The 22,719-nt window shown below is 44.0% G+C and overlaps 1 protein-coding gene, 30 non-coding genes and 1 pseudogene across 31 annotated transcripts; 18 read left to right on the top strand and 14 right to left on the bottom strand.

The window, feature by feature from the left end:
* Nucleotides 1-357: 357 nt before the first annotated feature.
* Nucleotides 358-550, bottom strand: LOC124374130. Its single transcript, XR_006923504.1, has one exon. It is a non-coding gene; the product is annotated as a U2 spliceosomal RNA (small nuclear RNA).
* A 1,029-nt stretch (nt 551-1,579) lies between these two features.
* LOC124374147 lies at nt 1,580-1,702 on the top strand. Its single transcript, XR_006923518.1, has one exon. It is a non-coding gene; the product is annotated as a U5 spliceosomal RNA (small nuclear RNA).
* A 183-nt stretch (nt 1,703-1,885) lies between these two features.
* Nucleotides 1,886-2,102, bottom strand: LOC124374139. The gene has a single exon (XR_006923511.1). It is a non-coding gene; the product is annotated as a small nucleolar RNA U3 (small nucleolar RNA).
* Nucleotides 2,103-2,611: 509 nt separating this feature from the next.
* On the top strand, nt 2,612-2,773 carry LOC124374124. The gene has a single exon (XR_006923498.1). It is a non-coding gene; the product is annotated as a U1 spliceosomal RNA (small nuclear RNA).
* Nucleotides 2,774-3,158: 385 nt separating this feature from the next.
* On the top strand, nt 3,159-3,277 carry LOC124374122. Its single transcript, XR_006923496.1, has one exon. It is a non-coding gene; the product is annotated as a 5S ribosomal RNA (ribosomal RNA).
* A 414-nt stretch (nt 3,278-3,691) lies between these two features.
* Nucleotides 3,692-3,884, bottom strand: LOC124374131. The gene has a single exon (XR_006923505.1). It is a non-coding gene; the product is annotated as a U2 spliceosomal RNA (small nuclear RNA).
* A 1,029-nt stretch (nt 3,885-4,913) lies between these two features.
* LOC124374148 lies at nt 4,914-5,036 on the top strand. Its single transcript, XR_006923519.1, has one exon. It is a non-coding gene; the product is annotated as a U5 spliceosomal RNA (small nuclear RNA).
* Nucleotides 5,037-5,219: 183 nt separating this feature from the next.
* Nucleotides 5,220-5,436, bottom strand: LOC124374140. The gene has a single exon (XR_006923512.1). It is a non-coding gene; the product is annotated as a small nucleolar RNA U3 (small nucleolar RNA).
* A 509-nt stretch (nt 5,437-5,945) lies between these two features.
* On the top strand, nt 5,946-6,107 carry LOC124374125. Its single transcript, XR_006923499.1, has one exon. It is a non-coding gene; the product is annotated as a U1 spliceosomal RNA (small nuclear RNA).
* A 387-nt stretch (nt 6,108-6,494) lies between these two features.
* Nucleotides 6,495-6,613, top strand: LOC124374133. Its single transcript, XR_006923507.1, has one exon. It is a non-coding gene; the product is annotated as a 5S ribosomal RNA (ribosomal RNA).
* Nucleotides 6,614-7,027: 414 nt separating this feature from the next.
* Nucleotides 7,028-7,220, bottom strand: LOC124374132. The gene has a single exon (XR_006923506.1). It is a non-coding gene; the product is annotated as a U2 spliceosomal RNA (small nuclear RNA).
* A 1,029-nt stretch (nt 7,221-8,249) lies between these two features.
* Nucleotides 8,250-8,372, top strand: LOC124374149. The gene has a single exon (XR_006923520.1). It is a non-coding gene; the product is annotated as a U5 spliceosomal RNA (small nuclear RNA).
* A 183-nt stretch (nt 8,373-8,555) lies between these two features.
* On the bottom strand, nt 8,556-8,772 carry LOC124374141. Its single transcript, XR_006923513.1, has one exon. It is a non-coding gene; the product is annotated as a small nucleolar RNA U3 (small nucleolar RNA).
* A 509-nt stretch (nt 8,773-9,281) lies between these two features.
* LOC124374126 lies at nt 9,282-9,443 on the top strand. Its single transcript, XR_006923500.1, has one exon. It is a non-coding gene; the product is annotated as a U1 spliceosomal RNA (small nuclear RNA).
* A 386-nt stretch (nt 9,444-9,829) lies between these two features.
* On the top strand, nt 9,830-9,948 carry LOC124374146. Its single transcript, XR_006923517.1, has one exon. It is a non-coding gene; the product is annotated as a 5S ribosomal RNA (ribosomal RNA).
* Nucleotides 9,949-10,364: 416 nt separating this feature from the next.
* Nucleotides 10,365-10,557, bottom strand: LOC124374134. Its single transcript, XR_006923508.1, has one exon. It is a non-coding gene; the product is annotated as a U2 spliceosomal RNA (small nuclear RNA).
* Nucleotides 10,558-11,586: 1,029 nt separating this feature from the next.
* LOC124374150 lies at nt 11,587-11,709 on the top strand. Its single transcript, XR_006923521.1, has one exon. It is a non-coding gene; the product is annotated as a U5 spliceosomal RNA (small nuclear RNA).
* Nucleotides 11,710-11,892: 183 nt separating this feature from the next.
* On the bottom strand, nt 11,893-12,109 carry LOC124374142. Its single transcript, XR_006923514.1, has one exon. It is a non-coding gene; the product is annotated as a small nucleolar RNA U3 (small nucleolar RNA).
* Nucleotides 12,110-12,618: 509 nt separating this feature from the next.
* LOC124374127 lies at nt 12,619-12,780 on the top strand. Its single transcript, XR_006923501.1, has one exon. It is a non-coding gene; the product is annotated as a U1 spliceosomal RNA (small nuclear RNA).
* A 386-nt stretch (nt 12,781-13,166) lies between these two features.
* LOC124374153 lies at nt 13,167-13,285 on the top strand. Its single transcript, XR_006923524.1, has one exon. It is a non-coding gene; the product is annotated as a 5S ribosomal RNA (ribosomal RNA).
* Nucleotides 13,286-13,699: 414 nt separating this feature from the next.
* On the bottom strand, nt 13,700-13,892 carry LOC124374135. The gene has a single exon (XR_006923509.1). It is a non-coding gene; the product is annotated as a U2 spliceosomal RNA (small nuclear RNA).
* Nucleotides 13,893-14,921: 1,029 nt separating this feature from the next.
* LOC124374151 lies at nt 14,922-15,044 on the top strand. Its single transcript, XR_006923522.1, has one exon. It is a non-coding gene; the product is annotated as a U5 spliceosomal RNA (small nuclear RNA).
* A 183-nt stretch (nt 15,045-15,227) lies between these two features.
* LOC124374144 lies at nt 15,228-15,444 on the bottom strand. The gene has a single exon (XR_006923515.1). It is a non-coding gene; the product is annotated as a small nucleolar RNA U3 (small nucleolar RNA).
* A 509-nt stretch (nt 15,445-15,953) lies between these two features.
* LOC124374128 lies at nt 15,954-16,115 on the top strand. The gene has a single exon (XR_006923502.1). It is a non-coding gene; the product is annotated as a U1 spliceosomal RNA (small nuclear RNA).
* Nucleotides 16,116-16,499: 384 nt separating this feature from the next.
* Nucleotides 16,500-16,618, top strand: LOC124374155. Its single transcript, XR_006923525.1, has one exon. It is a non-coding gene; the product is annotated as a 5S ribosomal RNA (ribosomal RNA).
* Nucleotides 16,619-17,034: 416 nt separating this feature from the next.
* LOC124374136 lies at nt 17,035-17,227 on the bottom strand. The gene has a single exon (XR_006923510.1). It is a non-coding gene; the product is annotated as a U2 spliceosomal RNA (small nuclear RNA).
* Nucleotides 17,228-18,256: 1,029 nt separating this feature from the next.
* LOC124374152 lies at nt 18,257-18,379 on the top strand. The gene has a single exon (XR_006923523.1). It is a non-coding gene; the product is annotated as a U5 spliceosomal RNA (small nuclear RNA).
* A 183-nt stretch (nt 18,380-18,562) lies between these two features.
* LOC124374145 lies at nt 18,563-18,779 on the bottom strand. The gene has a single exon (XR_006923516.1). It is a non-coding gene; the product is annotated as a small nucleolar RNA U3 (small nucleolar RNA).
* A 510-nt stretch (nt 18,780-19,289) lies between these two features.
* Nucleotides 19,290-19,451, top strand: LOC124374129. The gene has a single exon (XR_006923503.1). It is a non-coding gene; the product is annotated as a U1 spliceosomal RNA (small nuclear RNA).
* A 382-nt stretch (nt 19,452-19,833) lies between these two features.
* Nucleotides 19,834-19,952, top strand: LOC124374123. Its single transcript, XR_006923497.1, has one exon. It is a non-coding gene; the product is annotated as a 5S ribosomal RNA (ribosomal RNA).
* A 415-nt stretch (nt 19,953-20,367) lies between these two features.
* LOC124374138 lies at nt 20,368-20,575 on the bottom strand (annotated as a pseudogene).
* A 253-nt stretch (nt 20,576-20,828) lies between these two features.
* Nucleotides 20,829-22,574, bottom strand: LOC124374120 (uncharacterized protein T26G10.4-like). The gene has a single exon (XM_046832414.1). It carries the CDS (start codon nt 22,572-22,574, stop codon nt 20,829-20,831), a length of 1,746 nt encoding a protein of 581 aa, XP_046688370.1.
* Between the last annotated feature and the right edge of the window lie 145 nt (nt 22,575-22,719).

The following is a 22,719-nucleotide window of genomic DNA, read 5'->3' on the forward strand; positions in this document are numbered from 1 at the left end:
TCTACATTCTTGTACTTTTGAACGATTATTATCGTTATTTTGAGCAAATAAATACACTTTTAATGAAAAAACAAACTATTCAATACGCGGAAATAAGAAAATATTGTAAATTAATAATTTTTTTTATTTTAATACCAACCAGTAAACACCATCAAAATTGTTGTGTAATAGTGGCAACAGTGTGTACAATATATTTTAATTTATATTATTTTCTTCACGCGTTATAAGAATAAACGTGGAACTATTTTGTTTTTATACCATAAAACCATAAAACTTTGAAGTGGGGATAACTGTATATACACCGTTTTATAAGTTATGTGCATGATGAAGAATTAGTTTATTGTGTGTGCATTTATTTGGTGGTGGGCCGGTCCCGGCGGTACTGCAATGCCGGGTCAACCCGTGACAGAGGTGGAGCAAGCTCCTAGCACTCCGTCATTTTCCAAAAATCAGTTTAACAAACTGGTCCCTCGATGAGGGACGTATCAGATGTTAAGCTGATAAGAACAGATACTACACTTTGATCTTAGCCAAAAGGCCGAGAAGCGATAAAACAGACGTGTTTTACAATTACATAGAGTAAAAAGTTACTTGCAATTTGTCGCTCGAGAAAGAAAAACAACAAAAGTCGGAAATTTGGAGAAAAAAATTTGTTAGAAAACCGTGTTTTCGCTATTTTAGAGAAACAGTATTATTAGACGCGTAATAAATTCCCTCCGGCCAGAGAACAAGAGTGAAAAACCGTTATTCTATCAGAAAGACAACGACGGGGCTCGTGTAATCGCGCCAGCCACGAGCCGGCCGGCCGCACAGAGCCGCACGCACCGTCACCAGTCACTTGACCACCTCCTGCCAACCAACCATCGTGTTCGGTGGTGTTTTACGGGTCGTCAAAGGTCGGCAAAGGCGGCTAAGGCGGCTATATTTTCTATATGTAAATATAAGATGACCGCTTATGTAAATTTCCTCAGTAGTTTTCAACAGCGAGAACCTGTTGACAAATTGTTTGTTCGGTACCGACCCGGCGAGCGTTGAACCGTTTTCGTGTCAACTGTGAACTGGTGAAACTATTTTAAACTGGACTCGACGCCAGGACAGAGGATTTTCCCTTGTTAAACCAGTTAAAATCGTAATCGGAATGGTTTCAACCGGACGGACACGGCTACGGCAGGCAGCGAGCGTTTTCCCACCGTACCACTCGCCAACGGTTGTCACGAGAACGGCCCCGGCCAATTGACACTAGCGCTCCGCTCGCCGCAACCAAACTGTCCTGTTAGTTGGTCGACTCGCCGCACAGGTGTCGCGTCCAGCGCCCGGTACGGTTACCGCGGGACGGCGACCGTCACTTTGCCTTCTCTTGTCGCGCGACCGCTAAAACGACTGCATATCTCTTAAACCGTAATCAGAGCGAGACCGTCTACTGACAAGTGTATTTTAAAATTCACCTGTTCACGGTTGACGACGTTCCTAAGGTGTTCAGCGTCTCGCACACTGCCAGTTGCGGACATTATGTCGGCAAACTCTCGGCGCAGTTTTTAAGTAGTAAATTGATCGGTCTCGGCGTATGTACCTCGACTCTCCACTCTGGTTTCCCTTCAGAACGAATAAATCTTTCGCCTTTTACTAAAGATTTCCGTGGAGGGGAACACATGATGAGTCTGTAACCAATTTTTAGTCAGTGCCCGGCCCTTATGGGGCTGGGCCATCATCAACATCAACACACAAACCATACCCATCACCATTACCGTTACATTACACTGTGTTATCGACTTGTAATTGTAATTATACCACATCTCACGTGACGTTCACTTGCCGAGGATCGTACTTTTAGCGATTACAAACAATTTAACAGTTTCTATAATTCTCATTTTCATATTTATAATGGGCCACTCTGAACGCTCTCCTCTCGTACCGACCAAGAGTGGTCGGTCTGAACGATCATCGATGGAGCGTAAACCGCGTCATGTTGTGACACGGTCACGCGCCTGCCTCACGCTCAGGGAGGAGAACTTTGTCTCTTCATCGTGGCTGGTAAACACTTCAGTGTTGAAGTGGTTAAATGAAGATCTTACTACAGAAATGATCCTGTGAAGTATGATCTTGGTGCGAACGGAAACAAATCTTGGACTAGGTCATTGTAATAACCAGTTGGACATGCGAGAAACTCTCCAGGAATTGTCTCACCGAGATATTGCCATTGAAATCCAACGGATTTCACCAGTGCACGGTCCAGTGGAGTTCAGTTTTCAATGTGAATAGCCGCAGTACGCTAACCGACTAGTGAAAATCGTAATATTCTAACGGTTAGAGAGTGGTATTGGTGTCGATGCGGCGAGCGCCGTGCCGCACACACCGTAATGTGGCGGTGCCACCGGCGCGACAGTGTATGCCGCACCGTGGCGTTTAAAACCAGTAAAAACTGATAATTTACGAGCTAATATGTAAAAATGTTGTTTTTAAACACCGATAATACTGTTTGGAACATGAAATGTGTGCATTTTAACGGATACCTTGGCAAAATTACCATAGAAACCAACTCTTGCCGTTTGCCTCTCGGTGGCAGATAAAACTGTCGTTTTGGTCGGTACCAAGTGTCTGGGCAAGTACATTCATACTTACCTGGCGTAGGGGTTACCGTGATCACGAAGGCGGTTCCCCCAGGATGAGGCCTTTCCATTGCACTACGGTCGGGCTGACTCCTGCGAATGCCCCAAATGTGGGTATCTCGGGCGCGTAATTTTTGGTAGCGGGGACTGCGTTCGCGCCGTCCCTAATTATCCACTAATGCCTTGTCGAGAAAACAAAATAAGAAGATGAAGAAGAAAAATATATATATATATATATATATATATCTTACGGTTTTAAAATAATTTCACAAGGACATTTTAAAGTTGTCTCTATAATAAATAAAATTAAATAAGTCAGCTTTCCCACCAAAGTCTATACGTGCAATATTATAATATTGACAACCTAGAATAATAAAATGTATACATAAATAAATTAGGAATAATCAATTAAATGTGTGTATTCCGACAATTAATTACTGTGATTCAAATATAAACACTTGTTTTCGTGTCAATATGTACCACCAATAATGGTTCTTGTTCACTACTGAACGCTTAAGTGACCTATGGATCGTCTAGATCAGTTAGTCTCTCGCCAACGGCCATACCACGTTGAATATACCGGTTCTCGTCCGATCACCGAAGTCAAGCAACGTCGGGCGTGGTTAGTACTTGGATGGGTGACCGCTTGGGAACACCACGTGCTGTTGGCATTTTTTTGTAATTTTTTTCTTTTCTAAAATTCAATAATTGTATTTTTACATTAAAATTCTACATTCTTGTACTTTTGAACGATTATTATCGTTATTTTGAGCAAATAAATACACTTTTAATGAAAAAACAAACTATTCAATACGCGGAAATAAGAAAATATTGTAAATTAATAATTTTTTTTATTTTAATACCAACCAGTAAACACCATCAAAATTGTTGTGTAATAGTGGCAACAGTGTGTACAATATATTTTAATTTATATTATTTTCTTCACGCGTTATAAGAATAAACGTGGAACTATTTTGTTTTTATACCATAAAACCATAAAACTTTGAAGTGGGGATAACTGTATATACACCGTTTTATAAGTTATGTGCATGATGAAGAATTAGTTTATTGTGTGTGCATTTATTTGGTGGTGGGCCGGTCCCGGCGGTACTGCAATGCCGGGTCAACCCGTGACAGAGGTGGAGCAAGCTCCTAGCACTCCGTCATTTTCCAAAAATCAGTTTAACAAACTGGTCCCTCGATGAGGGACGTATCAGATGTTAAGCTGATAAGAACAGATACTACACTTTGATCTTAGCCAAAAGGCCGAGAAGCGATAAAACAGACGTGTTTTACAATTACATAGAGTAAAAAGTTACTTGCAATTTGTCGCTCGAGAAAGAAAAACAACAAAAGTCGGAAATTTGGAGAAAAAAATTTGTTAGAAAACCGTGTTTTCGCTATTTTAGAGAAACAGTATTATTAGACGCGTAATAAATTCCCTCCGGCCAGAGAACAAGAGTGAAAAACCGTTATTCTATCAGAAAGACAACGACGGGGCTCGTGTAATCGCGCCAGCCACGAGCCGGCCGGCCGCACAGAGCCGCACGCACCGTCACCAGTCACTTGACCACCTCCTGCCAACCAACCATCGTGTTCGGTGGTGTTTTACGGGTCGTCAAAGGTCGGCAAAGGCGGCTAAGGCGGCTATATTTTCTATATGTAAATATAAGATGACCGCTTATGTAAATTTCCTCAGTAGTTTTCAACAGCGAGAACCTGTTGACAAATTGTTTGTTCGGTACCGACCCGGCGAGCGTTGAACCGTTTTCGTGTCAACTGTGAACTGGTGAAACTATTTTAAACTGGACTCGACGCCAGGACAGAGGATTTTCCCTTGTTAAACCAGTTAAAATCGTAATCGGAATGGTTTCAACCGGACGGACACGGCTACGGCAGGCAGCGAGCGTTTTCCCACCGTACCACTCGCCAACGGTTGTCACGAGAACGGCCCCGGCCAATTGACACTAGCGCTCCGCTCGCCGCAACCAAACTGTCCTGTTAGTTGGTCGACTCGCCGCACAGGTGTCGCGTCCAGCGCCCGGTACGGTTACCGCGGGACGGCGACCGTCACTTTGCCTTCTCTTGTCGCGCGACCGCTAAAACGACTGCATATCTCTTAAACCGTAATCAGAGCGAGACCGTCTACTGACAAGTGTATTTTAAAATTCACCTGTTCACGGTTGACGACGTTCCTAAGGTGTTCAGCGTCTCGCACACTGCCAGTTGCGGACATTATGTCGGCAAACTCTCGGCGCAGTTTTTAAGTAGTAAATTGATCGGTCTCGGCGTATGTACCTCGACTCTCCACTCTGGTTTCCCTTCAGAACGAATAAATCTTTCGCCTTTTACTAAAGATTTCCGTGGAGGGGAACACATGATGAGTCTGTAACCAATTTTTAGTCAGTGCCCGGCCCTTATGGGGCTGGGCCATCATCAACATCAACACACAAACCATACCCATCACCATTACCGTTACATTACACTGTGTTATCGACTTGTAATTGTAATTATACCACATCTCACGTGACGTTCACTTGCCGAGGATCGTACTTTTAGCGATTACAAACAATTTAACAGTTTCTATAATTCTCATTTTCATATTTATAATGGGCCACTCTGAACGCTCTCCTCTCGTACCGACCAAGAGTGGTCGGTCTGAACGATCATCGATGGAGCGTAAACCGCGTCATGTTGTGACACGGTCACGCGCCTGCCTCACGCTCAGGGAGGAGAACTTTGTCTCTTCATCGTGGCTGGTAAACACTTCAGTGTTGAAGTGGTTAAATGAAGATCTTACTACAGAAATGATCCTGTGAAGTATGATCTTGGTGCGAACGGAAACAAATCTTGGACTAGGTCATTGTAATAACCAGTTGGACATGCGAGAAACTCTCCAGGAATTGTCTCACCGAGATATTGCCATTGAAATCCAACGGATTTCACCAGTGCACGGTCCAGTGGAGTTCAGTTTTCAATGTGAATAGCCGCAGTACGCTAACCGACTAGTGAAAATCGTAATATTCTAACGGTTAGAGAGTGGTATTGGTGTCGATGCGGCGAGCGCCGTGCCGCACACACCGTAATGTGGCGGTGCCACCGGCGCGACAGTGTATGCCGCACCGTGGCGTTTAAAACCAGTAAAAACTGATAATTTACGAGCTAATATGTAAAAATGTTGTTTTTAAACACCGATAATACTGTTTGGAACATGAAATGTGTGCATTTTAACGGATACCTTGGCAAAATTACCATAGAAACCAACTCTTGCCGTTTGCCTCTCGGTGGCAGATAAAACTGTCGTTTTGGTCGGTACCAAGTGTCTGGGCAAGTACATTCATACTTACCTGGCGTAGGGGTTACCGTGATCACGAAGGCGGTTCCCCCAGGATGAGGCCTTTCCATTGCACTACGGTCGGGCTGACTCCTGCGAATGCCCCAAATGTGGGTATCTCGGGCGCGTAATTTTTGGTAGCGGGGACTGCGTTCGCGCCGTCCCTAATTATCCACTAATGCCTTGTCGAGAAAACAAAATAAGAAGATGAAGAAGAAAAATATATATATATATATATATATATATATCTTACGGTTTTAAAATAATTTCACAAGGACATTTTAAAGTTGTCTCTATAATAAATAAAATTAAATAAGTCAGCTTTCCCACCAAAGTCTATACGTGCAATATTATAATATTGACAACCTAGAATAATAAAATGTATACATAAATAAATTAGGAATAATCAATTAAATGTGTGTATTCCGACAATTAATTACTGTGATTCAAATATAAACACTTGTTTTCGTGTCAATATGTACCACCAATAATGGTTCTTGTTCACTACTGAACGCTTAAGTGACCTATGGATCGTCTAGATCAGTTAGTCTCTCGCCAACGGCCATACCACGTTGAATATACCGGTTCTCGTCCGATCACCGAAGTCAAGCAACGTCGGGCGTGGTTAGTACTTGGATGGGTGACCGCTTGGGAACACCACGTGCTGTTGGCATTTTTTTGTAATTTTTTTCTTTTCTAAAATTCAATAATTGTATTTTTACATTAAAATTCTACATTCTTGTACTTTTGAACGATTATTATCGTTATTTTGAGCAAATAAATACACTTTTAATGAAAAAACAAACTATTCAATACGCGGAAATAAGAAAATATTGTAAATTAATAATTTTTTTTATTTTAATACCAACCAGTAAACACCATCAAAATTGTTGTGTAATAGTGGCAACAGTGTGTACAATATATTTTAATTTATATTATTTTCTTCACGCGTTATAAGAATAAACGTGGAACTATTTTGTTTTTATACCATAAAACCATAAAACTTTGAAGTGGGGATAACTGTATATACACCGTTTTATAAGTTATGTGCATGATGAAGAATTAGTTTATTGTGTGTGCATTTATTTGGTGGTGGGCCGGTCCCGGCGGTACTGCAATGCCGGGTCAACCCGTGACAGAGGTGGAGCAAGCTCCTAGCACTCCGTCATTTTCCAAAAATCAGTTTAACAAACTGGTCCCTCGATGAGGGACGTATCAGATGTTAAGCTGATAAGAACAGATACTACACTTTGATCTTAGCCAAAAGGCCGAGAAGCGATAAAACAGACGTGTTTTACAATTACATAGAGTAAAAAGTTACTTGCAATTTGTCGCTCGAGAAAGAAAAACAACAAAAGTCGGAAATTTGGAGAAAAAAATTTGTTAGAAAACCGTGTTTTCGCTATTTTAGAGAAACAGTATTATTAGACGCGTAATAAATTCCCTCCGGCCAGAGAACAAGAGTGAAAAACCGTTATTCTATCAGAAAGACAACGACGGGGCTCGTGTAATCGCGCCAGCCACGAGCCGGCCGGCCGCACAGAGCCGCACGCACCGTCACCAGTCACTTGACCACCTCCTGCCAACCAACCATCGTGTTCGGTGGTGTTTTACGGGTCGTCAAAGGTCGGCAAAGGCGGCTAAGGCGGCTATATTTTCTATATGTAAATATAAGATGACCGCTTATGTAAATTTCCTCAGTAGTTTTCAACAGCGAGAACCTGTTGACAAATTGTTTGTTCGGTACCGACCCGGCGAGCGTTGAACCGTTTTCGTGTCAACTGTGAACTGGTGAAACTATTTTAAACTGGACTCGACGCCAGGACAGAGGATTTTCCCTTGTTAAACCAGTTAAAATCGTAATCGGAATGGTTTCAACCGGACGGACACGGCTACGGCAGGCAGCGAGCGTTTTCCCACCGTACCACTCGCCAACGGTTGTCACGAGAACGGCCCCGGCCAATTGACACTAGCGCTCCGCTCGCCGCAACCAAACTGTCCTGTTAGTTGGTCGACTCGCCGCACAGGTGTCGCGTCCAGCGCCCGGTACGGTTACCGCGGGACGGCGACCGTCACTTTGCCTTCTCTTGTCGCGCGACCGCTAAAACGACTGCATATCTCTTAAACCGTAATCAGAGCGAGACCGTCTACTGACAAGTGTATTTTAAAATTCACCTGTTCACGGTTGACGACGTTCCTAAGGTGTTCAGCGTCTCGCACACTGCCAGTTGCGGACATTATGTCGGCAAACTCTCGGCGCAGTTTTTAAGTAGTAAATTGATCGGTCTCGGCGTATGTACCTCGACTCTCCACTCTGGTTTCCCTTCAGAACGAATAAATCTTTCGCCTTTTACTAAAGATTTCCGTGGAGGGGAACACATGATGAGTCTGTAACCAATTTTTAGTCAGTGCCCGGCCCTTATGGGGCTGGGCCATCATCAACATCAACACACAAACCATACCCATCACCATTACCGTTACATTACACTGTGTTATCGACTTGTAATTGTAATTATACCACATCTCACGTGACGTTCACTTGCCGAGGATCGTACTTTTAGCGATTACAAACAATTTAACAGTTTCTATAATTCTCATTTTCATATTTATAATGGGCCACTCTGAACGCTCTCCTCTCGTACCGACCAAGAGTGGTCGGTCTGAACGATCATCGATGGAGCGTAAACCGCGTCATGTTGTGACACGGTCACGCGCCTGCCTCACGCTCAGGGAGGAGAACTTTGTCTCTTCATCGTGGCTGGTAAACACTTCAGTGTTGAAGTGGTTAAATGAAGATCTTACTACAGAAATGATCCTGTGAAGTATGATCTTGGTGCGAACGGAAACAAATCTTGGACTAGGTCATTGTAATAACCAGTTGGACATGCGAGAAACTCTCCAGGAATTGTCTCACCGAGATATTGCCATTGAAATCCAACGGATTTCACCAGTGCACGGTCCAGTGGAGTTCAGTTTTCAATGTGAATAGCCGCAGTACGCTAACCGACTAGTGAAAATCGTAATATTCTAACGGTTAGAGAGTGGTATTGGTGTCGATGCGGCGAGCGCCGTGCCGCACACACCGTAATGTGGCGGTGCCACCGGCGCGACAGTGTATGCCGCACCGTGGCGTTTAAAACCAGTAAAAACTGATAATTTACGAGCTAATATGTAAAAATGTTGTTTTTAAACACCGATAATACTGTTTGGAACATGAAATGTGTGCATTTTAACGGATACCTTGGCAAAATTACCATAGAAACCAACTCTTGCCGTTTGCCTCTCGGTGGCAGATAAAACTGTCGTTTTGGTCGGTACCAAGTGTCTGGGCAAGTACATTCATACTTACCTGGCGTAGGGGTTACCGTGATCACGAAGGCGGTTCCCCCAGGATGAGGCCTTTCCATTGCACTACGGTCGGGCTGACTCCTGCGAATGCCCCAAATGTGGGTATCTCGGGCGCGTAATTTTTGGTAGCGGGGACTGCGTTCGCGCCGTCCCTAATTATCCACTAATGCCTTGTCGAGAAAACAAAATAAGAAGATGAAGAAGAAAAATATATATATATATATATATATATATCTTACGGTTTTAAAATAATTTCACAAGGACATTTTAAAGTTGTCTCTATAATAAATAAAATTAAATAAGTCAGCTTTCCCACCAAAGTCTATACGTGCAATATTATAATATTGACAACCTAGAATAATAAAATGTATACATAAATAAATTAGGAATAATCAATTAAATGTGTGTATTCCGACAATTAATTACTGTGATTCAAATATAAACACTTGTTTTCGTGTCAATATGTACCACCAATAATGGTTCTTGTTCACTACTGAACGCTTAAGTGACCTATGGATCGTCTAGATCAGTTAGTCCTCTCGCCAACGGCCATACCACGTTGAATATACCGGTTCTCGTCCGATCACCGAAGTCAAGCAACGTCGGGCGTGGTTAGTACTTGGATGGGTGACCGCTTGGGAACACCACGTGCTGTTGGCATTTTTTTGTAATTTTTTTTCTTTTCTAAAATTCAATAATTGTATTTTTACATTAAAATTCTACATTCTTGTACTTTTGAACGATTATTATCGTTATTTTGAGCAAATAAATACACTTTTAATGAAAAAACAAACTATTCAATACGCGGAAATAAGAAAATATTGTAAATTAATAATTTTTTTTTATTTTAATACCAACCAGTAAACACCATCAAAATTGTTGTGTAATAGTGGCAACAGTGTGTACAATATATTTTAATTTATATTATTTTCTTCACGCGTTATAAGAATAAACGTGGAACTATTTTGTTTTTATACCATAAAACCATAAAACTTTGAAGTGGGGATAACTGTATATACACCGTTTTATAAGTTATGTGCATGATGAAGAATTAGTTTATTGTGTGTGCATTTATTTGGTGGTGGGCCGGTCCCGGCGGTACTGCAATGCCGGGTCAACCCGTGACAGAGGTGGAGCAAGCTCCTAGCACTCCGTCATTTTCCAAAAATCAGTTTAACAAACTGGTCCCTCGATGAGGGACGTATCAGATGTTAAGCTGATAAGAACAGATACTACACTTTGATCTTAGCCAAAAGGCCGAGAAGCGATAAAACAGACGTGTTTTACAATTACATAGAGTAAAAAGTTACTTGCAATTTGTCGCTCGAGAAAGAAAAACAACAAAAGTCGGAAATTTGGAGAAAAAAATTTGTTAGAAAACCGTGTTTTCGCTATTTTAGAGAAACAGTATTATTAGACGCGTAATAAATTCCCTCCGGCCAGAGAACAAGAGTGAAAAACCGTTATTCTATCAGAAAGACAACGACGGGGCTCGTGTAATCGCGCCAGCCACGAGCCGGCCGGCCGCACAGAGCCGCACGCACCGTCACCAGTCACTTGACCACCTCCTGCCAACCAACCATCGTGTTCGGTGGTGTTTTACGGGTCGTCAAAGGTCGGCAAAGGCGGCTAAGGCGGCTATATTTTCTATATGTAAATATAAGATGACCGCTTATGTAAATTTCCTCAGTAGTTTTCAACAGCGAGAACCTGTTGACAAATTGTTTGTTCGGTACCGACCCGGCGAGCGTTGAACCGTTTTCGTGTCAACTGTGAACTGGTGAAACTATTTTAAACTGGACTCGACGCCAGGACAGAGGATTTTCCCTTGTTAAACCAGTTAAAATCGTAATCGGAATGGTTTCAACCGGACGGACACGGCTACGGCAGGCAGCGAGCGTTTTCCCACCGTACCACTCGCCAACGGTTGTCACGAGAACGGCCCCGGCCAATTGACACTAGCGCTCCGCTCGCCGCAACCAAACTGTCCTGTTAGTTGGTCGACTCGCCGCACAGGTGTCGCGTCCAGCGCCCGGTACGGTTACCGCGGGACGGCGACCGTCACTTTGCCTTCTCTTGTCGCGCGACCGCTAAAACGACTGCATATCTCTTAAACCGTAATCAGAGCGAGACCGTCTACTGACAAGTGTATTTTAAAATTCACCTGTTCACGGTTGACGACGTTCCTAAGGTGTTCAGCGTCTCGCACACTGCCAGTTGCGGACATTATGTCGGCAAACTCTCGGCGCAGTTTTTAAGTAGTAAATTGATCGGTCTCGGCGTATGTACCTCGACTCTCCACTCTGGTTTCCCTTCAGAACGAATAAATCTTTCGCCTTTTACTAAAGATTTCCGTGGAGGGGAACACATGATGAGTCTGTAACCAATTTTTAGTCAGTGCCCGGCCCTTATGGGGCTGGGCCATCATCAACATCAACACACAAACCATACCCATCACCATTACCGTTACATTACACTGTGTTATCGACTTGTAATTGTAATTATACCACATCTCACGTGACGTTCACTTGCCGAGGATCGTACTTTTAGCGATTACAAACAATTTAACAGTTTCTATAATTCTCATTTTCATATTTATAATGGGCCACTCTGAACGCTCTCCTCTCGTACCGACCAAGAGTGGTCGGTCTGAACGATCATCGATGGAGCGTAAACCGCGTCATGTTGTGACACGGTCACGCGCCTGCCTCACGCTCAGGGAGGAGAACTTTGTCTCTTCATCGTGGCTGGTAAACACTTCAGTGTTGAAGTGGTTAAATGAAGATCTTACTACAGAAATGATCCTGTGAAGTATGATCTTGGTGCGAACGGAAACAAATCTTGGACTAGGTCATTGTAATAACCAGTTGGACATGCGAGAAACTCTCCAGGAATTGTCTCACCGAGATATTGCCATTGAAATCCAACGGATTTCACCAGTGCACGGTCCAGTGGAGTTCAGTTTTCAATGTGAATAGCCGCAGTACGCTAACCGACTAGTGAAAATCGTAATATTCTAACGGTTAGAGAGTGGTATTGGTGTCGATGCGGCGAGCGCCGTGCCGCACACACCGTAATGTGGCGGTGCCACCGGCGCGACAGTGTATGCCGCACCGTGGCGTTTAAAACCAGTAAAAACTGATAATTTACGAGCTAATATGTAAAAATGTTGTTTTTAAACACCGATAATACTGTTTGGAACATGAAATGTGTGCATTTTAACGGATACCTTGGCAAAATTACCATAGAAACCAACTCTTGCCGTTTGCCTCTCGGTGGCAGATAAAACTGTCGTTTTGGTCGGTACCAAGTGTCTGGGCAAGTACATTCATACTTACCTGGCGTAGGGGTTACCGTGATCACGAAGGCGGTTCCCCCAGGATGAGGCCTTTCCATTGCACTACGGTCGGGCTGACTCCTGCGAATGCCCCAAATGTGGGTATCTCGGGCGCGTAATTTTTGGTAGCGGGGACTGCGTTCGCGCCGTCCCTAATTATCCACTAATGCCTTGTCGAGAAAACAAAATAAGAAGATGAAGAAGAAAAATATATATATTATATATATATATATATCTTACGGTTTTAAAATAATTTCACAAGGACATTTTAAAGTTGTCTCTATAATAAATAAAATTAAATAAGTCAGCTTTCCCACCAAAGTCTATACGTGCAATATTATAATATTGACAACCTAGAATAATAAAATGTATACATAAATAAATTAGGAATAATCAATTAAATGTGTGTATTCCGACAATTAATTACTGTGATTCAAATATAAACACTTGTTTTCGTGTCAATATGTACCACCAATAATGGTTCTTGTTCACTACTGAACGCTTAAGTGACCTATGGATCGTCTAGATCAGTTAGTCTCTCGCCAACGGCCATACCACGTTGAATATACCGGTTCTCGTCCGATCACCGAAGTCAAGCAACGTCGGGCGTGGTTAGTACTTGGATGGGTGACCGCTTGGGAACACCACGTGCTGTTGGCATTTTTTTGTAATTTTTTTCTTTTCTAAAATTCAATAATTGTATTTTTACATTAAAATTCTACATTCTTGTACTTTTGAACGATTATTATCGTTATTTTGAGCAAATAAATACACTTTTAATGAAAAAACAAACTATTCAATACGCGGAAATAAGAAAATATTGTAAATTAATAATTTTTTTTATTTTAATACCAACCAGTAAACACCATCAAAATTGTTGTGTAATAGTGGCAACAGTGTGTACAATATATTTTAATTTATATTATTTTCTTCACGCGTTATAAGAATAAACGTGGAACTATTTTGTTTTTATACCATAAAACCATAAAACTTTGAAGTGGGGATAACTGTATATACACCGTTTTATAAGTTATGTGCATGATGAAGAATTAGTTTATTGTGTGTGCATTTATTTGGTGGTGGGCCGGTCCCGGCGGTACTGCAATGCCGGGTCAACCCGTGACAGAGGTGGAGCAAGCTCCTAGCACTCCGTCATTTTCCAAAAATCAGTTTAACAAACTGGTCCCTCGATGAGGGACGTATCAGATGTTAAGCTGATAAGAACAGATACTACACTTTGATCTTAGCCAAAAGGCCGAGAAGCGATAAAACAGACGTGTTTTACAATTACATAGAGTAAAAAGTTACTTGCAATTTGTCGCTCGAGAAAGAAAAACAACAAAAGTCGGAAATTTGGAGAAAAAAATTTGTTAGAAAACCGTGTTTTCGCTATTTTAGAGAAACAGTATTATTAGACGCGTAATAAATTCCCTCCGGCCAGAGAACAAGAGTGAAAAACCGTTATTCTATCAGAAAGACAACGACGGGGCTCGTGTAATCGCGCCAGCCACGAGCCGGCCGGCCGCACAGAGCCGCACGCACCGTCACCAGTCACTTGACCACCTCCTGCCAACCAACCATCGTGTTCGGTGGTGTTTTACGGGTCGTCAAAGGTCGGCAAAGGCGGCTAAGGCGGCTATATTTTCTATATGTAAATATAAGATGACCGCTTATGTAAATTTCCTCAGTAGTTTTCAACAGCGAGAACCTGTTGACAAATTGTTTGTTCGGTACCGACCCGGCGAGCGTTGAACCGTTTTCGTGTCAACTGTGAACTGGTGAAACTATTTTAAACTGGACTCGACGCCAGGACAGAGGATTTTCCCTTGTTAAACCAGTTAAAATCGTAATCGGAATGGTTTCAACCGGACGGACACGGCTACGGCAGGCAGCGAGCGTTTTCCCACCGTACCACTCGCCAACGGTTGTCACGAGAACGGCCCCGGCCAATTGACACTAGCGCTCCGCTCGCCGCAACCAAACTGTCCTGTTAGTTGGTCGACTCGCCGCACAGGTGTCGCGTCCAGCGCCCGGTACGGTTACCGCGGGACGGCGACCGTCACTTTGCCTTCTCTTGTCGCGCGACCGCTAAAACGACTGCATATCTCTTAAACCGTAATCAGAGCGAGACCGTCTACTGACAAGTGTATTTTAAAATTCACCTGTTCACGGTTGACGACGTTCCTAAGGTGTTCAGCGTCTCGCACACTGCCAGTTGCGGACATTATGTCGGCAAACTCTCGGCGCAGTTTTTAAGTAGTAAATTGATCGGTCTCGGCGTATGTACCTCGACTCTCCACTCTGGTTTCCCTTCAGAACGAATAAATCTTTCGCCTTTTACTAAAGATTTCCGTGGAGGGGAACACATGATGAGTCTGTAACCAATTTTTAGTCAGTGCCCGGCCCTTATGGGGCTGGGCCATCATCAACATCAACACACAAACCATACCCATCACCATTACCGTTACATTACACTGTGTTATCGACTTGTAATTGTAATTATACCACATCTCACGTGACGTTCACTTGCCGAGGATCGTACTTTTAGCGATTACAAACAATTTAACAGTTTCTATAATTCTCATTTTCATATTTATAATGGGCCACTCTGAACGCTCTCCTCTCGTACCGACCAAGAGTGGTCGGTCTGAACGATCATCGATGGAGCGTAAACCGCGTCATGTTGTGACACGGTCACGCGCCTGCCTCACGCTCAGGGAGGAGAACTTTGTCTCTTCATCGTGGCTGGTAAACACTTCAGTGTTGAAGTGGTTAAATGAAGATCTTACTACAGAAATGATCCTGTGAAGTATGATCTTGGTGCGAACGGAAACAAATCTTGGACTAGGTCATTGTAATAACCAGTTGGACATGCGAGAAACTCTCCAGGAATTGTCTCACCGAGATATTGCCATTGAAATCCAACGGATTTCACCAGTGCACGGTCCAGTGGAGTTCAGTTTTCAATGTGAATAGCCGCAGTACGCTAACCGACTAGTGAAAATCGTAATATTCTAACGGTTAGAGAGTGGTATTGGTGTCGATGCGGCGAGCGCCGTGCCGCACACACCGTAATGTGGCGGTGCCACCGGCGCGACAGTGTATGCCGCACCGTGGCGTTTAAAACCAGTAAAAACTGATAATTTACGAGCTAATATGTAAAAATGTTGTTTTTAAACACCGATAATACTGTTTGGAACATGAAATGTGTGCATTTTAACGGATACCTTGGCAAAATTACCATAGAAACCAACTCTTGCCGTTTGCCTCTCGGTGGCAGATAAAACTGTCGTTTTGGTCGGTACCAAGTGTCTGGGCAAGTACATTCATACTTACCTGGCGTAGGGGTTACCGTGATCACGAAGGCGGTTCCCCCAGGATGAGGCCTTTCCATTGCACTACGGTCGGGCTGACTCCTGCGAATGCCCCAAATGTGGGTATCTCGGGCGCGTAATTTTTGGTAGCGGGGACTGCGTTCGCGCCGTCCCTAATTATCCACTAATGCCTTGTCGAGAAAACAAAATAAGAAGATGAAGAAGAAAAATATATATATTATATATATATATATCTTACGGTTTTAAAATAATTTCACAAGGACATTTTAAAGTTGTCTCTATAATAAATAAAATTAAATAAGTCAGCTTTCCCACCAAAGTCTATACGTGCAATATTATAATATTGACAACCTAGAATAATAAAATGTATACATAAATAAATTAGGAATAATCAATTAAATGTGTGTATTCCGACAATTAATTACTGTGATTCAAATATAAACACTTGTTTTCGTGTCAATATGTACCACCAATAATGGTTCTTGTTCACTACTGAACGCTTAAGTGACCTATGGATCGTCTAGATCAGTTAGTCTCTCGCCAACGGCCATACCACGTTGAATATACCGGTTCTCGTCCGATCACCGAAGTCAAGCAACGTCGGGCGTGGTTAGTACTTGGATGGGTGACCGCTTGGGAACACCACGTGCTGTTGGCATTTTTTTGTAATTTTTTTCTTTTCTAAAATTCAATAATTGTATTTTTACATTAAAATTCTACATTCTTGTACTTTTGAACGATTATTATCGTTATTTTGAGCAAATAAATACACTTTTAATGAAAAAACAAACTATTCAATACGCGGAAATAAGAAAATATTGTAAATTAATAATTTTTTTTATTTTAATACCAACCAGTAAACACCATCAAAATTGTTGTGTAATAGTGGCAACAGTGTGTACAATATATTTTAATTTATATTATTTTCTTCACGCGTTATAAGAATAAACGTGGAACTATTTTGTTTTTATACCATAAAACCATAAAACTTTGAAGTGGGGATAACTGTATATACACCGTTTTATAAGTTATGTGCATGATGAAGAATTAGTTTATTGTGTGTGTGCATTTATTTGGTGGTGGGCCGGTCCCGGCGGTACTGCAATGCCGGGTCAACCCGTGACAGAGGTGGAGCAAGCTCCTAGCACTCCGTCATTTTCCAAAAATCAGTTTAACAAACTGGTCCCTCGATGAGGGACGTATCAGATGTTAAGCTGATAAGAACAGATACTACACTTTGATCTTAGCCAAAAGGCCGAGAAGCGATAAAACAGACGTGTTTTACAATTACATAGAGTAAAAAGTTACTTGCAATTTGTCGCTCGAGAAAGAAAAACAACAAAAGTCGGAAATTTGGAGAAAAAAATTTGTTAGAAAACCGTGTTTTCGCTATTTTAGAGAAACAGTATTATTAGACGCGTAATAAATTCCCTCCGGCCAGAGAACAAGAGTGAAAAACCGTTATTCTATCAGAAAGACAACGACGGGGCTCGTGTAATCGCGCCAGCCACGAGCCGGCCGGCCGCACAGAGCCGCACGCACCGTCACCAGTCACTTGACCACCTCCTGCCAACCAACCATCGTGTTCGGTGGTGTTTTACGGGTCGTCAAAGGTCGGCAAAGGCGGCTAAGGCGGCTATATTTTCTATATGTAAATATAAGATGACCGCTTATGTAAATTTCCTCAGTAGTTTTCAACAGCGAGAACCTGTTGACAAATTGTTTGTTCGGTACCGACCCGGCGAGCGTTGAACCGTTTTCGTGTCAACTGTGAACTGGTGAAACTATTTTAAACTGGACTCGACGCCAGGACAGAGGATTTTCCCTTGTTAAACCAGTTAAAATCGTAATCGGAATGGTTTCAACCGGACGGACACGGCTACGGCAGGCAGCGAGCGTTTTCCCACCGTACCACTCGCCAACGGTTGTCACGAGAACGGCCCCGGCCAATTGACACTAGCGCTCCGCTCGCCGCAACCAAACTGTCCTGTTAGTTGGTCGACTCGCCGCACAGGTGTCGCGTCCAGCGCCCGGTACGGTTACCGCGGGACGGCGACCGTCACTTTGCCTTCTCTTGTCGCGCGACCGCTAAAACGACTGCATATCTCTTAAACCGTAATCAGAGCGAGACCGTCTACTGACAAGTGTATTTTAAAATTCACCTGTTCACGGTTGACGACGTTCCTAAGGTGTTCAGCGTCTCGCACACTGCCAGTTGCGGACATTATGTCGGCAAACTCTCGGCGCAGTTTTTAAGTAGTAAATTGATCGGTCTCGGCGTATGTACCTCGACTCTCCACTCTGGTTTCCCTTCAGAACGAATAAATCTTTCGCCTTTTACTAAAGATTTCCGTGGAGGGGAACACATGATGAGTCTGTAACCAATTTTTAGTCAGTGCCCGGCCCTTATGGGGCTGGGCCATCATCAACATCAACACACAAACCATACCCATCACCATTACCGTTACATTACACTGTGTTATCGACTTGTAATTGTAATTATACCACATCTCACGTGACGTTCACTTGCCGAGGATCGTACTTTTAGCGATTACAAACAATTTAACAGTTTCTATAATTCTCATTTTCATATTTATAATGGGCCACTCTGAACGCTCTCCTCTCGTACCGACCAAGAGTGGTCGGTCTGAACGATCATCGATGGAGCGTAAACCGCGTCATGTTGTGACACGGTCACGCGCCTGCCTCACGCTCAGGGAGGAGAACTTTGTCTCTTCATCGTGGCTGGTAAACACTTCAGTGTTGAAGTGGTTAAATGAAGATCTTACTACAGAAATGATCCTGTGAAGTATGATCTTGGTGCGAACGGAAACAAATCTTGGACTAGGTCATTGTAATAACCAGTTGGACATGCGAGAAACTCTCCAGGAATTGTCTCACCGAGATATTGCCATTGAAATCCAACGGATTTCACCAGTGCACGGTCCAGTGGAGTTCAGTTTTCAATGTGAATAGCCGCAGTACGCTAACCGACTAGTGAAAATCGTAATATTCTAACGGTTAGAGAGTGGTATTGGTGTCGATGCGGCGAGCGCCGTGCCGCACACACCGTAATGTGGCGGTGCCACCGGCGCGACAGTGTATGCCGCACCGTGGCGTTTTAAAACCAGTAAAAACTGATAATTTACGAGCTAATATGTAAAAATGTTGTTTTTAAACACCGATAATACTGTTTGGAACATGAAATGTGTGCATTTTAACGGATACCTTGGCAAAATTACCATAGAAACCAACTCTTGCCGTTTGCCTCTCGGTGGCAGATAAAACTGTCGTTTTGGTCGGTACCAAGTGTCTGGGCAAGTACATTCATACTTACCTGGCGTAGGGGTTACCGTGATCACGAAGGCGGTTCCCCCAGGATGAGGCCTTTCCATTGCACTACGGTCGGGCTGACTCCTGCGAATGCCCCAAATGTGGGTATCTCGGGCGCGTAATTTTTGGTAGCGGGGACTGCGTTCGCGCCGTCCCTAATTATCCACTAATGCCTTGTCGAGAAAACAAAATAAGAAGATGAAGAAGAAAAATATATATATTATATATATATATCTTACGGTTTTAAAATAATTTCACAAGGACATTTTAAAGTTGTCTCTATAATAAATAAAATTAAATAAGTCAGCTTTCCCACCAAAGTCTATACGTGCAATATTATAATATTGACAACCTAGAATAATAAAATGTATACATAAATAAATTAGGAATAATCAATTAAATGTGTGTATTCCGACAATTAATTACTGTGATTCAAATATAAACACTTGTTTTCGTGTCAATATGTACCACCAATAATGGTTCTTGTTCACTACTGAACGCTTAAGTGACCTATGGATCGTCTAGATCAGTTAGTCTCTCGCCAACGGCCATACCACGTTGAATATACCGGTTCTCGTCCGATCACCGAAGTCAAGCAACGTCGGGCGTGGTTAGTACTTGGATGGGTGACCGCTTGGGAACACCACGTGCTGTTGGCATTTTTTTGTAATTTTTTTCTTTTCTAAAATTCAATAATTGTATTTTTACATTAAAATTCTACATTCTTGTACTTTTGAACGATTATTATCGTTATTTTGAGCAAATAAATACACTTTTAATGAAAAAAACAAACTATTCAATACGCGGAAATAAGAAAATATTGTAAATTAATAATTTTTTTTATTTTAATACCAACCAGTAAACACCATCAAAATTGTTGTGTAATAGTGGCAACAGTGTGTACAATATATTTTAATTTATATTATTTTCTTCACGCGTTATAAGAATAAACGTGGAACTATTTTGTTTTTATACCATAAAACCATAAAACTTTGAAGTGGGGATAACTGTATATACACCGTTTTATAAGTTATGTGCATGATGAAGAATTAGTTTATTGTGTGTGCATTTATTTGGTGGTGGGCCGGTCCCGGCGGTACTGCAATGCCGGGTCAACCCGTGACAGAGGTGGAGCAAGCTCCTAGCACTCCGTCATTTTCCAAAAATCAGTTTAACAAACTGGTCCCTCGATGAGGGACGTATCAGATGTTAAGCTGATAAGAACAGATATTTTGGGGCCTTATTTTTTGCCTTTATTTTCTTTTGCCGGACAATTAGGTAGAATTTAAACATGCAAGCAAAATAACAACATCTTATATAACTAATAACAGGCCATTGACGCTAAAAACTAAGGATGCAGATAACAGGCGGTCATGCATAACTTAACCTAATAAAAACTATAAAACTTAACAATCAATAAATACATAAAAACTAGTCAATAATTAAAACATGCAATAAAATGTAATAAATAAGTTAACATAGTAATAGTCAATAAATAAGTTTAATAAATAAAATTGGGACAGTTGATTCGACGACTAACCCACGTACTGCCGGATGCCTGTCACATGCTCCACGTAGATATCCCGGCTCCATCTGATGGCCTCGGAGACGCAGCGCCGGGCCAGGGCAGCACCCCTGCGGCGGTCAACTCCCAGGCGGCTGAGGGTGGTCCAGTTGGCGGAATCCCAGGCGCCTAGGGACCCCACCACGAAGGCGTCTACAGTTGTGCGGTAGCCCCCAGCCGAGAGCAGTCGCGCCACAGGAGCGTACTTCTCCGTCTTCCTCTCCCTGGCCGTCGTCACCGACTGCCAACCGTCTTCATAGGGCACCGTGACGTCGACTACACGTACAATCTTGTTTCTCCGGTCGATCGTCACGATGTCCGGTCGGCAACTGGCCACCTCCTCCGGGACCTCCACGTCTGGCACCAGCTCCTGGAACGGCACCCTCTTGTCCAGACGAGTCTCCTCCTGAGGGTGCCCACGGATCTCCGATGTCAGAAGTTCCAGGATGGCGTCGTGTCGTCTCGTTATGACAGGCATCATAGGAAGGCAATGGCATAACACGTGGGCAGTCGTCTCATCAAATCTACCACATCTTCTGCAGCGGCGGTCTTCATTGCCCCACCTCCTACACCCGTTCAGTGGCAAGGTGTTGAGCCTGGCCCGGTGAATGAACCTCCAGTCGGCGAATCGGGTGTGGCGGCCTCCGCGCATCATGTGATTGGAGGTAGGGCAAGTCGTCACGACTCGAGCCACCCTGCCTTGGTCCGGCTTCGCGGCAAGGGTAGCCCGGCCGTGGAGCTGCAGTGCACGTCGCAGTGCCGAAGCCAAGGACCTCCGGCTCCTCCCGTCCACGGTGATTGGCCGCCTCCCACCAGGCATCGTGAGCTGGAATGAACGCCGCTCCTCACTCCACCCCCACCGGAGCGTGGGCAGTCGCTTGGAGAGGCGGTTTCTCGCCGTCCGGGCCGCAGAGAAGGTGGTGGTCACGTTGGAGTTCCCCGCCACGTCCCCGTTGAGGTAGTTGACGAGTAGTCCAACGTCAACCCGGGCAGCAGAGCGATGCCCAGCAGAAACGGCTAGGCCCTCCAGGGCAAGACGGGAGATCTTCGGGTCAGGTGAGGTCAGGAGCCGGAACGCATGCCCTACCGCGGCTAGATCGGCTTGATCGGCGATAGGGAGCAAACCCGCGCCGCCCCACGATGGTGGGAGCTCGACCAGCTCCACGCTGGCTCGCGAGGGGAGGCCGAGTGTCCTCTTGCCTTCCGCCCTCATCAAGGAGTCCAGCCCCTTCAGGGAGGTCTTCTTGATCCTCGCCGTCCTGAGGTTGAAATCCAGCTGGGGGACTATGAATGTCCTGACCGCGTCCAACTTCTGCCATGGCGCGAGCCCACTGGCAAAAATTTTAGCGGTCTCCTCCTCCAGTCTGGCAATGGTGGCCACCGGGGTCTGGTCACCTCTCATCCCAGTGGGCACACCAAGGTGGTCATAAGTTTCTCCTTCCTCAAGGACGCGGAGGGGGGAGCCGTAGATGGTGAATGCGGTTTGCCTCACGGTTCTGCCGGCGACATGAAGTGTCGCACACTTCTCAGGCTTGAACCTGAGGCCAACCCAGGTCGCCGCGGAAGAAACGGAGTCCAGCAGGGCCTGAAGTGAGGCCTCTGACTTAGCCACGATGGCCAGGTCATCGGCATAGGCCAGTACGCTGACCCGCTCCCCATGCAGCGACACACCGTGCTCCCCCTCCAAGGCGAGTATTGGGCGGATTAGGTACTCCATAACAAGGTTGAATAGTACCGGAGACAGAGGACAGCCCTGGCGGACTCCAGCCTGGAAGGAGATGGCTGGAGTGACCCCACCAGAGTGCCTGATGGTCGTGGCACTCCCCTCGTAGAGATCCTTAATTAGGGCCAGCTGAGCCTCC

This window comes from Homalodisca vitripennis, unplaced genomic scaffold (assembly GCF_021130785.1).
Source record: "Homalodisca vitripennis isolate AUS2020 unplaced genomic scaffold, UT_GWSS_2.1 ScUCBcl_6920;HRSCAF=14365, whole genome shotgun sequence".
In the NCBI taxonomy this organism is placed as follows: Eukaryota; Metazoa; Arthropoda; class Insecta; order Hemiptera; family Cicadellidae; genus Homalodisca; species Homalodisca vitripennis.

Excerpts from the sequence above, each read along its gene's own strand:
- LOC124374120 (XM_046832414.1), bottom strand. The coding sequence starts at position 22,574 with ATGGAGTACCTAATCCGCCCAATACTCGCCTTGGAGGGGGAGCACGGT.